Source organism: Gymnoscopelus braueri (genome assembly GCF_963280865.1).
Source record: "Gymnoscopelus braueri genome assembly, chromosome: 10".
Lineage (NCBI taxonomy): Eukaryota > Metazoa > Chordata > Actinopteri > Myctophiformes > Myctophidae > Gymnoscopelus > Gymnoscopelus braueri.
Genome location: NC_137611.1, coordinates 35,202,199 through 35,216,055, shown reverse-complemented (window position 1 = coordinate 35,216,055; position 13,857 = coordinate 35,202,199). Strand labels below are relative to the sequence as shown.

Here is a 13,857-nt window from a genome sequence, read left to right as displayed (position 1 = left end):
TGAAGAAGTGAAAACACAAAAACTGCACAGAAAAAGAGGAAAACAAATTGAGTAAGAATTACACATCAGAACTAAATCTTATAGACTACAGTGAAGAAGAAATTAGATTAAATATTGGCAAGGATAGTGATGACTTTAGAGTTCCACATCTGAGGGCTCTATATTTTATGAATTCAGAATTGATGTTTTGAAGTACGACGAGGTTACATGAAAGTCGTTTATTTGCCTTGTTGGTTAGGAGTGAATGAAAATCGAATGAAAATAATTAGGAATGTCTTGTTTGCACTTTTAAAATAATAATAATAAAGGGGGTTTAACTGTCCCCAGTAACCCGAGTACCCAACGCAAAGCTCCTTCACTTCCTAGGCACTTGACCTCCTTGCAGGCTCGTTGGGACAGGGCGTCAGCGTTCCCATGGAGACGGCCCACCCGGTGGCACACCTCAAAATCATAATCCTGGAGTGTCTCGTGCCACTGGGCCAGCTGTCCCCTCTGGCTCTCACAAGCTGAGAGGCCAGGTCAGGGAGGAGCAGACCGCCTGGAGCAGGAATCATTGACCACACCTGCCTAGTTTTAAGTGACATTTCAATGGCCGTCCGTCCACATTGTCCACATTGTTCAGAAGTGTGCACTTATGTCCTGCAAAACCACACCCATCTGGGTGAAACACCTGTTTTTTAGGAGGTTGCGCAGTCGGCAGTGCTTAGTCAGATTGTTAAACGTGACAGCCACTTAGCAACCATTTGCTCTATGGAAACTCAGAGTCTTGACACTACAGGGATCGAACCGTGAACCCTTGGGACTCCCCGGACAGCCGCTCTCCCTCCTGAGCCACACAGGAAGAAATGTACTATAAATATCAGATAAGATGTCTTCTACATCTAAATGCAATGGTGCCACGCAGGCTCTCATGAAGGACTAATCATTTGATCATGTTCTAAATTTGATCATGGCCCTTGCAAGTCCCAATCTGTCTGATTAATGGATCCTAATCCTGTCTTCATTTCACAGGTAAAGTAAAAGAGATCACCCCGCCCAGATACAAGCTGGTATGCCAGGTTGTGATTGGTCAGAGAAAGAACCAAGGTGTACAAGTGGCCAGTTGCTGTCTCTGGGACGATCATCTTGACAACTTTTCTGTGGCTGAGTTCCAGAACCATTCACTCTATGCTCTTGCTATTGTTCACGTGGTGTATTTTGAGTGAGAAAGATGTTATAATGGCTGCTGGCCTCCAAGCTAATTAGCCCGTGACATTTGTTGTGAAATTAACTACATTTACCAAATTAGATTTCAAGAGTAAGGGATTACTTAGTGTTCGAAGGAGAAAATCTGATAATGTTTAACTAAAGCTGTGATCTAGTGTGTAATGCCCCAAATCAGCTGTGACCGTTGCTAGACATTAGTTGCTAACTCACCAGTGGTCCACCAATAAGAACCTTATGTGGCAAACAAGCCAACATGGTGCCACTTATCATTAGCAGGAAGATGACATTTCATGGCTCATTATCTGTGTTAAGTGATTCATGCGGTGTACAGTAGGTATGTCGAATCTTGCCAAGGCGTGTTCATGGACAGAGGTGAATAGCAGTCTTCAACTCATGGGGTCAGTTCTCAGGGTGTGTTGGAACCAATAATGACCTGAGCACGACACGAGAGGCCCTGATTCACAAGTAACCATATATTTTATGACCTAAGGTCCAGCATTTAGTATTCATTTTTCATATGGTTCCTTTGCTGAAAGTACTGTGAACTTACACAAAACATCTATAATTCCTCTTCATTTCGTTTAATCTGTGCAGTACAAGTTTGTGGGAGAAACTGTGTAAAGATGTCTTCAACCCTTTTATTTGCAGTTTCATTTTTACCATACAGCAGGTTGTGCCTGCTTTAAGTTGGACCTTTTAAGAGGCATATAAAAATGCTTCCCATCTACTACAGATAAGGGGTTATGAGCAGATGATGGCACTATGCCATTAACAGAAATGCATGATACCGTAGTACTGTGGGCAAGACAAATCATGTCAAGGTGTGCACAACAACAAAAAGTCATGTAAGTGTGCAACGTATTTCAGAGAAAGAAGTCTTGATAACATTGTTTCTTTTAAATAACTTTATTCTTAACTTTTCCCAAATACAGTACATAAAAAAGGTGAGCAGAATTGAACATTATCCTTGTGTCAAGACACTAACATTTACACATTAATAAATAAAAAATAACCACGTATAAATAAAAATAAATAAACAAGGACATTATGTGCCAAAAAAATAAAGATTCTTCTGAACTGGCAGATGGCTTTCACAATGTTGGATTTTTGAAAACAATACCTGTACGTTTGTATAATACTTGCATTCAGGGTCACAGTTTTTAAGGATACAACTCTGTGCAGAGAAAGCAATGTAAACCAATGAGGAATACAGTACAACGGAGTACAATTTGTTTTTTATCCATACTAGATATTAATCAGCTAGATATTTAGTATACCAGTTTTATTCAAAGCTTATACCAGGTAGTGAGACTGTAGTGCTATTAGACACATTTTAAACACGACTCTAGGTAAAAAGTAGATCCCACTTGCAGAGCCCATCTATGATCCCGTTAGTATCTGGTTCAACATTCAGAAAAGGGCTGTTATTGCACCATAGACATCCCTCAGAAAGGCACTTTTTCCTCCTCTCCTCCCTCCTTGAACTCCAACCAACCGTTTTCTAGTTTACCGAGCGCAGTCCTTTTCAAGTGCGGCACACACATAAAACTAAGAATCAAAGCCTTTTGGTATCTATAGTTAAAAACAAATAAAAGAGCAACAGGTGGATGTAAAAATAAGTACAGCTGTACAAAGGAAAATACAAAAATAATAATAGTGCAAGATTTGTGGTGCCCCAAAGCCCCTGCGCTATGCCGTGTACCCATCAGTGAAGTTTGTTTCTCGTTTTAAAAGAAAAGAAAATACACTTGATGTTAGAGCATGACTTTCAAAAGCTGCTTCTCAACATCAGAATCAAAATTAAGGCCAGGTTTCTTTTTGTGTGCGTGTGAGGTCAAGACCGTAGTGTGATCCTGTAGATCTAGTAAACAATAATTGGCTCATACATAAAAGAAACAAAACTGTTTTGAACGTGTGCACCATATTCCAAAGAGGCCCGAAAACAGCCTCGGGTAGGAGGGTCTCTCTTTGATCAGAAACTGATTTTACCAAAAGTTCTTTTTACGAGATCATCATCGTTCCAATGCAAGTCAATGGTCTAACTGATCTTACAGTCCAGACACTTTTGAACAACACAGCTTAAAAGCATTGCGGCTTTAGGATCAACTTAATCCCATTCGCTGGCAAAGGAACAAAGATGATTTCACGGTCCAGGTGCCTTTGGGAAGCCATGCCTGGTGTTGTGGGCTCCCAGGGCGAGCATAAAGCAGCAGGCTGGTTGGTTGGTGGCGTTAAGAGATCCAGCCAAGAAGCAGTGGTCTGAGTGAGTGAGGAAAGTCAGTCAGTAGTTTGGGTGGTCCATTAGGCATCCATCAGATTTTGGGCAAAGAAGCCTGTTGCATGTCCTGTAGTTTAGGGCAGGCATCAATGCCACCCAGGTAGATGACTTTAGAGGCATTAGCTGGATAGGCACAAACCCTTGACGCAGCAACTACCTTGACTGGTTTATGTCAAACAGGACAGATCTTCTAGCTTCTAGCCATCAACCCGATAAGCAGCTGCCTCAAAGGCATCAGTTCACAGAGGACCCAATAAAAAGGTGTCATGTCCCTTGAGGCACCTGCCAAGGAGAAAGCCATCGACCAGTCAAGCCTGCCTTCAGGGTTGTTAACCAGTCTTGGTTGTCTCCAAGGTTATGGGCGGGTGGGCCTGCCGGTGAGGCACGGCGCCCTTCCACCCTCTCAGGCATCGGCGTGGTGCTGCAGCAGCTGGACCACGTATCGGAGACGGTGCAGCAGGTCTGTGGAGCAGCCCATCTCGGTCAGCATGCTGAGGAGGTATGTGTAGGAGACGCGCTCGCGGCTGATGTAGGTGAGCAGGTAGGAGCCGTCGGACGCCTTGCACAGGATGACCTTGGTGTGGTCTGTGTAGAAGTTCACCTGAGAACAAGGAGGATGGAAATGGTGAATAAACAACAGCGTTCATCAAATGCAAGGATCTACTGTGATTATTAACTTTTTGAATAGTGCATCTCAGTGGGGCTCGGCGATAAAAATTAAATTCACAATTTTAACAAATATATCGATAGTGAAGATATTGTGGGGATGACAGTTTGTGCTCACAAAATACTTACACAATGATATTTTGATAATAATCAATCAGTAATGCATATATAAAAGTAGTTAAGGTAAACAATAGAACAATCAGGTAAGTTTAGAAGATTACATCACTTTGCTGTATCACAGCTTTTAAAACCAGGAAAAGACAACACCAAGAAACATCCAAAATCCCAGATGATGTCATATCAATATTAAATCTATCATGATACGAGACATTGCCCAGCACTACATTTAAAAAATATATACAACTGTATAATTAACTGTTGAAGATGGGGGTCTAATTGTCAATCGGTACTAGGACCAGTTGTGTCTACAAGTTAAATGCCACAGCACATTTGGTAAAGCCTGAAAACAACCCCTCGTGATAACTAACGACTGAAACACTACTGACGTCTTGTGAGCTTGTACATTTTCTGCACGCAACAAAGTACACATAACAATCCTATGTGGACAGGGATGTCTACCTGCAGGGTGCCGTTGTTGAAGAGCATGAGCAGAGCATGGTCCGTCTTCACCCACTGGAGCAGCAGAGGCGGAGATTGAGCAGCCTCCTCGTCACATTGCAGGTCTCCACCCTGACAGAAAACAAAACGCATTCATCGAACATTAGAGCCAATACAATAGGATCAACCTACGACGCCAAATGTAAACTTATTTTCTAGCTAGTCTCTAGCTGCATTAACTTTAAAGTCCCAATTCAAAATTCTGGAAATTCATTACTCCCAGGCTCAGAGGAATCATTGAACACAGACATCTGGCATGCTAATGAGTGAAAATGTCTGATCCGTTGTGATGTCATACCTCCATAAGGTTCTGCTCCATATAGTTTGCCATGAGCACTACAATTTGTTTCTGGCTGTGGAGCTGCTCGGGCAGAGAGCTGGCCTGGAAAGTGAATGTTTGATGTTTGTTGTTGGTCAAGCAGTAGTGGATCGTCCTGTTGGGAAGGGCAGAAAGGAAAGAAAGAGTATACCATTAGTGAAAAATAAATTGTTTGTTGGGAGACATCACTCAACTTGAAAAAACAGAATGGCCTCTCAAACAAACTGATCAATACAAGCAGCCTTAAGCTTATTTATAACACTCTTTGTCTAATGCTTCATGCTTTCAGGTAAGAGTGAGACTTGGATATAGAATAATTATTAGCCCCTCACAACAAGAGCAGCAGGTAGGTGTATACATGACAAAACAGATAAATGTTAAGTTTGTTAAAGGGTTCTTACTTGCGCTGGTTACAGAGACTAAGGTGCGTGCCCTCGTTGAAAAGCACGCCAACACTGTGGTCGGACAGCTGGTACCCGAAACCGTATTTGTTGGAGTAATCGACCCATTTAGTCACCCACAAAAAGGACTGTGGTCTAGCCAGACAGGGAGGGTTTCTGGTTGCTGGGGAGGAAAGTTAAATAATGCGGTTAGATTTGAATAAATGACATGGAGGGGGGGGGGGTATTTTAGTGTCTGCACACAAATAAGAAATTGCTTAAGTACAGGAACATTTTAAGTTGGAGATAACTGCAAATATGCCTCAGCAGATATTCTAAGATGATTGAAATAATGGCTGAGGTAAGGAAAAGCTTTGGATGATTAAACCAAAATGATCTGTGTAATGCATTTCTCTATATCAGAGGAAAACAACAGCTGATGCTGAGGGAAAACTACTAACTTAACATAAAAATGTGCATTAGCGTATCCGCAATTTGGCTAGTGTTCATGCTAATAGATGATCTATTATATCATCATTTATATGATAGTAAATCTTTGGGGAGTAATCTACCTGAGATGTAATTGTATAATTAAAATGAATCAATTAAAAACAAACAACCATGTAATTTATCATTATAATAGTGCTGCAGTTTGAGTGAGGATTCTTTCCAGTGCTGTAGCTCTGCAACGCTAAAGTGAGTGGAGTGCTGCTGCCTGGGAAGCGAACCTACCTGATGGCATGGCAGCCAGACAGCTGTTGAGAACCTTCATGGCTGATTCACTAACAGCTGCAGGGGTCAGTACATCCTCGCACGCTGCTGCAGGAAAAGAAAAAGTGAGGAGAAAGGGGGGGGGGGGGGGAAATACCATTAGATCTAAACACTCCATAGCAATAAAATTCTCTATATACTTCCTAATGTAATGCGTTGTGAGATTGTAGATCGGCCATTTTCAGTGCACGACACCGACATCCAATTTAAGTATGAATCCTGGCTAAGATGTTCATATTCAAAATTCTAATACAATGACAGCTGACAAAGACCAGTGTGAAGGGAGCATTGGAACCTACGTTCAGTGCTGCTGGCCACGGTTCCCTTGAAAGAACGAGAGATTGACTTCCTGGATTCCTCTTCAGCAGGCGTAGGTTCCAGAGGCACAGAGCTGACCAGCTGACCGTTAGGGGATGGAGTCTGGACACAGACAGACACAGTATTTAGTTTTTATACTTTTTATGATGAACACTCAGTTACCCCATGTGTTTAAAATATATATGTCAAGGGTCGTCTTTCCCTCCCCACCAAGGACAACATTTCCATCAGAACAATACTTAAAAACTCCTGGCCCTGTGAGAACTTGAGATGTATTCGCTGACTACAACGCTTGATGCCAGTGCCACCTTGGTGTGTTTGATGTAATCTAAAAACAGATTTTTTTTTAGATTGAACTACTGTTCAATGTTCGCACTGTATTGCCACACTGAGACGGTATGCTATCGCTTTCCGTTAGCTTTACAGAACACCCGTTTCCTCATGTCAAGCCTAGGGGTACAATCAATTGTAGCCTCCACTTAACATGTCAAAAAAGCTGCAATTACCTTGCTGCATTTCGAATTTTAAGTTAAAGAATGAATCATGGAAAACCGGTTTTGGAACAGGGTTCCAAACAGGTTTTCCATGATTCATTCTTTAACTTAAAATTCGAAATGCAGTTACCCCATCGTCATTTCTATGCAAACGTGCCCCCAATGAAACAAACTAATGTACTTGTGGCTAATGACTTGGGCAGTTACAGAGTAAATATATGCTCCTCTGCTACATAGAACACACTCATTATCTGGCCAACAAGAGACTAGTCAGTCAAAAGGGCAAATAATGTAGTTTGCATCGGAATCACACAAGCTCTATAAATACTTGGACCAGTGTGATTAAAGGATTCGCCAGCTGCCGTTCTGGCACGCAGAGTCCCACTTCTAAATAACATGCTCTCAATAGGGAAACCATTCTCTACCTGCCGGTGCTTGCTGCCTTTATGTCCGCAGACTGACTAGTGGCTAATATTTGTTAACCATTTAAGGCCTCTTTTATACATCGGCCAGTCGTTTATGTAACAATTTACCATGTTGTTTGTCAACTAGGGTTTATGCTTAGTCTGATTACGCCTACAATGACATGCCCAAAATAGGGATACCAGGTTTTAAGTGGCTAATGCTGAATGCAGAGCATCACTTCTCCCCATCTTCTACAAACAGAATACCTCGGTGTCCCTCCTAATTTTAACCGCCAACAACCTACTTTATAGAACGGAAACGTTACAGTAGTTCAGCGGAAATGCAGCCTCGTAACTACGGTGTTCATTCAAAATATTTTCTGGTCAGCTATAAATATGACTGGCAGGATGCTTGCCTTCTAGCTGTTGAGTATATAACTTAGAATCGGGTCTATTTTTATACACCATGGGCTTCTACAGAGTTTATCAACAGCTTCAGTGGAAATACTACCCCGCCTTAGTGAAACACATCCAAAGCCGTTAACGGACGCTTGCACGAAACTCTTTGAAGTAGATCTCTTTCATTTACATAATGGAAATCATACACAGAAGACGTATCTTAGCTTTTGACAGCAGTGGGGGCGGGTGCAAATTCAATTGAACTAAGATAAGCTATCACGATATGTGGACTTTCTTGTGCTGGAATCCATCCATTTATTTTGCTTACATCATGACTTCTTTGAATAATCTCGAAGCAGGTTTTTTCCATACATCTTTTATGTACCAATGAACGCAAAAGAAATTCAAATTCATTTATTATAATTGACTAAATCAACTAGTTTTATCACAACAACTTAAACCCTATTTTATACTTTGTCCGATGTTGATGACTGTTGCTAGTTTTTTTTTACAGAAGCGGGAGGAAAACACTGTACCTCATTACATCCCACTGTCTTGTAACTGATCTGTCGACTGATGGAACATTTGACGATGCCAGAGACCAGTTTAGAGATGTCCTTCTCATCCTTCTCTTCAGATGGGCTCTTCTCTGCTGAAGAAAACAAGTTGCTCAATTATGAAAATGTTGGGAAATATACCAACATCTAGTTCTTATACCAAGTGGCTTGTGCCAATTAAGACAACAGTTTACATTTCTTCTGCTAAAAACAGGCATTTCTGACAAAATTCAAAAACAAAATCAAATCTGTAAACCGTTGCATCTACGGTTGTGAGCAAACCTGCATACATTAATAATAATAACTCTCCATTATACATAGGAGAGTGTGTGTGTGTGTGTGTGTGTGTGTGTGTGTGTGTGTGTGTGTGTGTGTGTGTGTGTGTGTGAGAGAGAGGGAGAGACTTCAAAATGTGTGACAAGGTCATCCAAGGGGTGATCTTGCTGCTTACCTTTGGATTTCTTCTTGCCAAAGAGGCTCTTGGCCATTTTGGTGAAGAACTTCTTGGCAGGGCTTGGCGGATGCAGCTCTGGAACTGTCACACAGCTACTGGGAGGCAGCTTGTCAGGAGTGAAACCCTGAGAGCCAGAGAGAAAATAGAGTGGAGGAGAAGAGTCGTTTAAGATGGGGCAGGGTTGGCGAAAGATCTGCATTTCAAGCAAGCACTTTGCACAATTACTCCTGCTCCAGTGTTCACATGCTGTTACTGGAAGCCAGCTGGGTAGAATAGATACATGCCAAATGCCATCATATGCGAGACAATTACACGTAAATTATATTACATTGTGAATGCAATTGTTAAGATTACGCAGCTTAAAGTGAGGCTTCTGAATTAAGATTACACATAAACACAGCATACTTTGGTGAAGAACTCATGGTTGAGAATTTGGTCCAGGTTGAGTCTGTCACTGGGGTTCTTCTGGAGGATTGCAGAGATTAGTTTCTGGGCAGAATGGGAGATGGTGGAAGGCAGGTTGTACCGAACCTCCTTTATACATTTATAGGTCTCCTTCAGGTCCAGGGTCTCAAAGGGAGGGTTGCCACACATCAGTGTGTACCTGGTCAACAAGAACCAATATGTGTTAGTCAGCTACAATTTTTAAGTTTGTTTTTTGGATGGATACATGTCATATCTCGTCGTCGTGCCCCCAAGCTTGAATTGATAATGAATGAAACTCATTAATTCTTAATAAAACATATTTTACGATTTAAATAAACATCAATGTAGGTCAGATCCAAACTTAGGTCATGGTTCCGACACAGGAAAGAAAATATTATATATACGCATGACAGCACAACAAGTAATTGTATTTGATTTAGTGTGGCTGTGTGCCATGGTGTAAATGAAAGTAGGTTAACTCACATCACACAGCCGAGGGACCAGACGTCAGACTCTGCGCCGTGACCTTGTCTGTTGAGCACCTCAGGGGCCAGGTAGTTGGGGGTTCCACAGATTGTTCTGTCAGCGAAAAAAGTACAGGATATTCTGTAAGCCTTCAATGTAGTGCTGCAACCATCGATTAGTTTCTTAGCAATTACTTTTTCAATTACCGTAATCAAATTGAGAAAAAAAATTTTTTCCATGTGGAAAAAATGCTTATTATAGTGCCAACATTATAGATTTGAAGATGACAAAAGAGGTGAGCTGAAACCTTCTAGGCCAAAACACTGAATAATGGGAAGAGGGAACAAAACACTGAATGAAGGAAGTAATGCTGCATTTGTTAGGGGGACTCTCTGTATTACTGGTTCGGTTTATAAAAGTAAAATTAGCCCCGTTTGGACATTTTAAAACCAGCCCAAGCCTAGTAATAACCACAGACATTATCTATGCAACTTCAGTAATACAAGCTTCTGCAACGCCTCCAGCACTTCATTCAACTCTTGGGAACCGGTTGTGCCAGGTACTTAGGAATTACATTATACCATGAATGTTGAAAGTGATTAGTGACTGACGTAATGTTAAAACCATTCCAAAATGTTACATAAAGCTATTAATTTAATACTTATACGGTTACGTATCCTATTATATGAACAATGTATTATTTGAACATGTAAACTACATATCGGTTCTGATGTGCATCTTTTAATTTTTTTAAGAAAAAGTTACATTTATTAAAAGACCAAGTAAAAAAGGTACAACTAATAAGGAAATGCCCAAAGAATAATGTAATCTAGCAGTATAATAAAGTATCCACACGATTCACCAAGTGAATGTAGACATGTCCATTTAAACATCGTTCCAAATACAAAATAACATTCCATTATTTAAAACGGTCCTCACTTTTTCCTCTGCTCGACTGTCTCCAGCTTGGCAGCAAGGCCAAAGTCTCCCAACCGTAGGTCCATGTTCTCGTTGACAAAGAAGTTGCCTGAAAGAAACAAAGGCGTTTGCCCAGTCAGCATTCCATACACCACAGTTGCACATAGCAAAAGGCAAAGTGGATTCCTCACATGCCACTGTTGAGGAATTTGCACGAATGACATAACACAACATTGTAACGATAACATTAACACGCCGAAAACTGTTAAAGAGAATTTAACGATGACAGATGCAGTCATTGGTCATAACAGGTTGGTGCACGTGTCCAATAGACTTGTTAACTGTGCACTCTTAACCTCTAAAACCCTATGCTTAGTTGACCGGAGTCCCCCCAGGGCTCTATACTGGGTCCACTCCTTTTTTTCTGACCAATACAAATCTCTTCGGCGAAAATTGAGCTCATCAAGCTCACAACATGTCAAGAAATTGCGACTCATTGTGAGCTGCCTTGTACATCGTCATCTTTTGCCGAACGCTCACCCCAGAATAGGGATGCTAGGGTTCATGTGGTCACAAACATACCTAGTTTGAGGTCTCTGTGCAGGATTCCTCTGTTGTGGAGGTATTTCAGGCCCGATATGATTTGTCTGAGATAGTAGCGCACCTCTGGCTCCGTCAATGTGTGCCGTGCCTTCCAAATGTGTGCCAGTGACTGCAGAGGAGACAGGACAATGAGTACAGTCTAGCCTGGGGCTGCACAAAGCCGTGATAAATGCAGCAACTTGGCCGATAGGCGAGGACATAAATTCAAAAGGGAGATGTGCTCAGTTTATCTCTGACTGCACCACTGCAGAGTATACATACAGTAGCGAGCCACACACACACGGAGGGAGAGTCATCGTAGTCTCACCTTGCGACTGCAGAGCTCAAGGAATATGTAGATATTGTCTTGGTCTTCGAAGTAATGGGAGAATTTGACCACATGCTTGTGTGACAGGGTTTTGTGGAGCTCGATCTCATTCGTGATCTGTTGGGACAAAATGACAGTGCAACTGAAGCAACCGACTACCATGCAATTCAGGGGATGCACCGGGGTTGTTAAGTTGGGAGGGGGGGCAAATCATTTAAGATTGTATACCTTGTCCCTTTGATGCGGCTTCGACACCCTGCTCTGTGGAATCACCTTAACGGCATACATTTTGTTGCTGGCCTGGTCTGTCATCTCGTAGCATCGTGCAAAGCCACCCTTTGAGAGATTAAAAAACAAAACAGACATTAACATTCAAGACAGGTCAGTTATGGTGGCTGTGGGTTGTAAAGCTGCAACAGCAATCGATCATTGGTCTCGGTGGCAAAAGCCTCTGATCCTTCGATCAATAGCTGTGCTATGGCCAAAATGATTCCACAACAATGTCATAGTCTGCTCTGCAAGGCTGGCAGGGAGACGAAGGGGCTTCACATTTTAGGAAATGATCCATCCAACTAAGGCATCTGATCCGAAAACCTACTGGAAATGCTTCATCATTCAGTAAGACAGCATTCATCCATCTAGATTTAATCAACATAATTAATTGGTTATTTGACCAGAATAGAGGAATGACTCAAAATAAGCTTCCATGTAGGATATCTGATCGTTTATTCGAGAATGTGATCAAACAATTCAGCTTGTCGGCCTGAGGGATGAGGCAGACTGAGCTACTGCATTCATTAACCGTGAAATTGACAAGACGTTCAGCTATGCGGCAGCAGGAGAACAGGAGAGAGAGAAAGGGACTTGGCTAGCTGCCTGAAAGCAACGTTTGGATGACGCGCAACACGTTGATATATTACAACCCACTCCATTCATAATATAAATACAGGAGATCACACAAAAAAAAAAAATCACCGTCGAGGGAGTCGTCAAATCGTGTCGGAATTAAAGCTCGTGGCTGTTTACGTCGCTAATTGATTTCACATTAATTAGTGGCTGTCCTTGGAACAAATACTGGTCACCCACACTAAATAGTGACACTGATGCCTGGGGTTTGTTGAATTGGTGAGCCACACACACACACACACACACACACACACACACAGGTGTGTGCGGACACACCTTGATTCATTCAGCTATGAATGACGCACTCGACTCAAATCAACCAGGAGGTCATTCATTACTTATGATTTATTTAAACCCGAAAATAGCAGATGTACAAGCTCATATGCAGGGCCCTGTGAGCTTGTAGATCTGCCATTTTCGCCATGCGCCAGTGTCGTACGATGAAGGCTGTATTCCAGCTTAAGAAATTGAGTATCTTGGGAGTCGGTGATGGTTTTTTTTTAGTAGTCGCATGAAGGAATGCTGTCACCGTTAATGTACACTTCGATGCTACCAGAAGCGACGCTGATCAACTGCCGTCTCACCCAAACGCGTGCGATCGAAGCGCCGATACACATGATTGATACCCATGATGTCAAGACGTGGGATCATAATATGAATACCTTTCCCAAAAGCTTTCCTTTGCTGTACGATCGGCCCGTCTTGGCGTCGGTCACCACCTGGGCGACCTCCGCTCTGATCTGCTCCGGTTTGTTAGTCCTGCCGCTCTTCACGGCTGGCGGTGCTGGTGCTCCTCCAGCACCACCACCTCCTCCTCCACGCTCCGGACAGGGCTTGAATAGATCCGCATTCATCGTGTGGCAGGACGTGCGCTGGGCCGCCGTGAAACAACCCCCGGTATCCATATAATAGGCAACAAAACAGGCGATAATTCACAGTTATATGGTAGATGTCCTCCTCAGTGTGTCGGTGGTGGCCCGGCGCAGTGGGTGATCACGTCCACGGCACCCAGATGCTCTCGTGTATCGAGTCTGAAGTCTGGCTGCGGCGCGGCTCCCAAGGCTATATACGCAGACGTCACGGGCGGGGGGCGGGGCCGCGGGTGGGTGGGTGGCGCTCAGCGTTGCCATATTTTTGCGAGAGAAATAAGCAACCGGGTCGATGAAAACAAGCCCAAAAGAAGCAAGTAGACCACATGACCACTTACAAGCCTACTAGAGGTCCCTCACATCTAGTAGCCTACAATATAGGCTATATACAGTATTATTACAATTGCTGTGGGCATGCACATGGCTACAACAATGACAAACGCAATGCAACAACAGAGGCTGCACAACAGATGAGCAGAGAGTGCGCATGCACAATGTT

The 13,857-nt window shown here is 42.6% G+C and overlaps 1 protein-coding gene across 3 annotated transcripts; it reads right to left on the bottom strand.

Moving 5' to 3' along the window:
• Window positions 1–2,093: 2,093 nt before the first annotated feature.
• Window positions 2,094–13,506, bottom strand: plk3 (polo-like kinase 3). Of its 3 annotated transcripts, none has more exons than XM_080439280.1 (15): window positions 13,152–13,506; window positions 11,812–11,919; window positions 11,584–11,700; window positions 11,256–11,385; window positions 10,695–10,782; window positions 9,774–9,869; window positions 9,270–9,468; window positions 8,862–8,988; window positions 8,390–8,505; window positions 6,538–6,658; window positions 6,200–6,286; window positions 5,489–5,651; window positions 5,067–5,202; window positions 4,730–4,840; window positions 2,094–4,085 (listed from the first exon to the last, which is right to left on the bottom strand). In XM_080439280.1, exons 1-15 carry the CDS (start codon window positions 13,392–13,394, stop codon window positions 3,888–3,890), a joined length of 2,040 nt encoding a protein of 679 aa, XP_080295406.1. In that variant the 5' UTR covers window positions 13,395–13,506; the 3' UTR covers window positions 2,094–3,887. The 3 variants fall into 3 exon arrangements, with proteins under 3 accessions (XP_080295406.1, XP_080295407.1, XP_080295408.1); XM_080439281.1 differs by having other exon boundaries at window positions 6,200–6,283; XM_080439282.1 differs by having other exon boundaries at window positions 8,390–8,502.
• Window positions 13,507–13,857: the final 351 nt, after the last annotated feature.

Bases quoted from the DNA above. Each gene is read 5' to 3' on its own strand.
- plk3 (XM_080439280.1), bottom strand. From the start codon at position 13,394: ATGGATACCGGGGGTTGTTTCACGGCGGCCCAGCGCACGTCCTGCCAC. The intron at 11,386-11,583 runs GTGAGACTACGA...TCTCCTCTGCAG, and splicing joins TTGAGCTCTGCAGTCGCAAG to TCACTGGCACACATTTGGAA. The intron at 9,870-10,694 runs GTGAGGACCGTT...TTTCGCTGACAG, and splicing joins ACAGTCGAGCAGAGGAAAAA to AACAATCTGTGGAACCCCCA.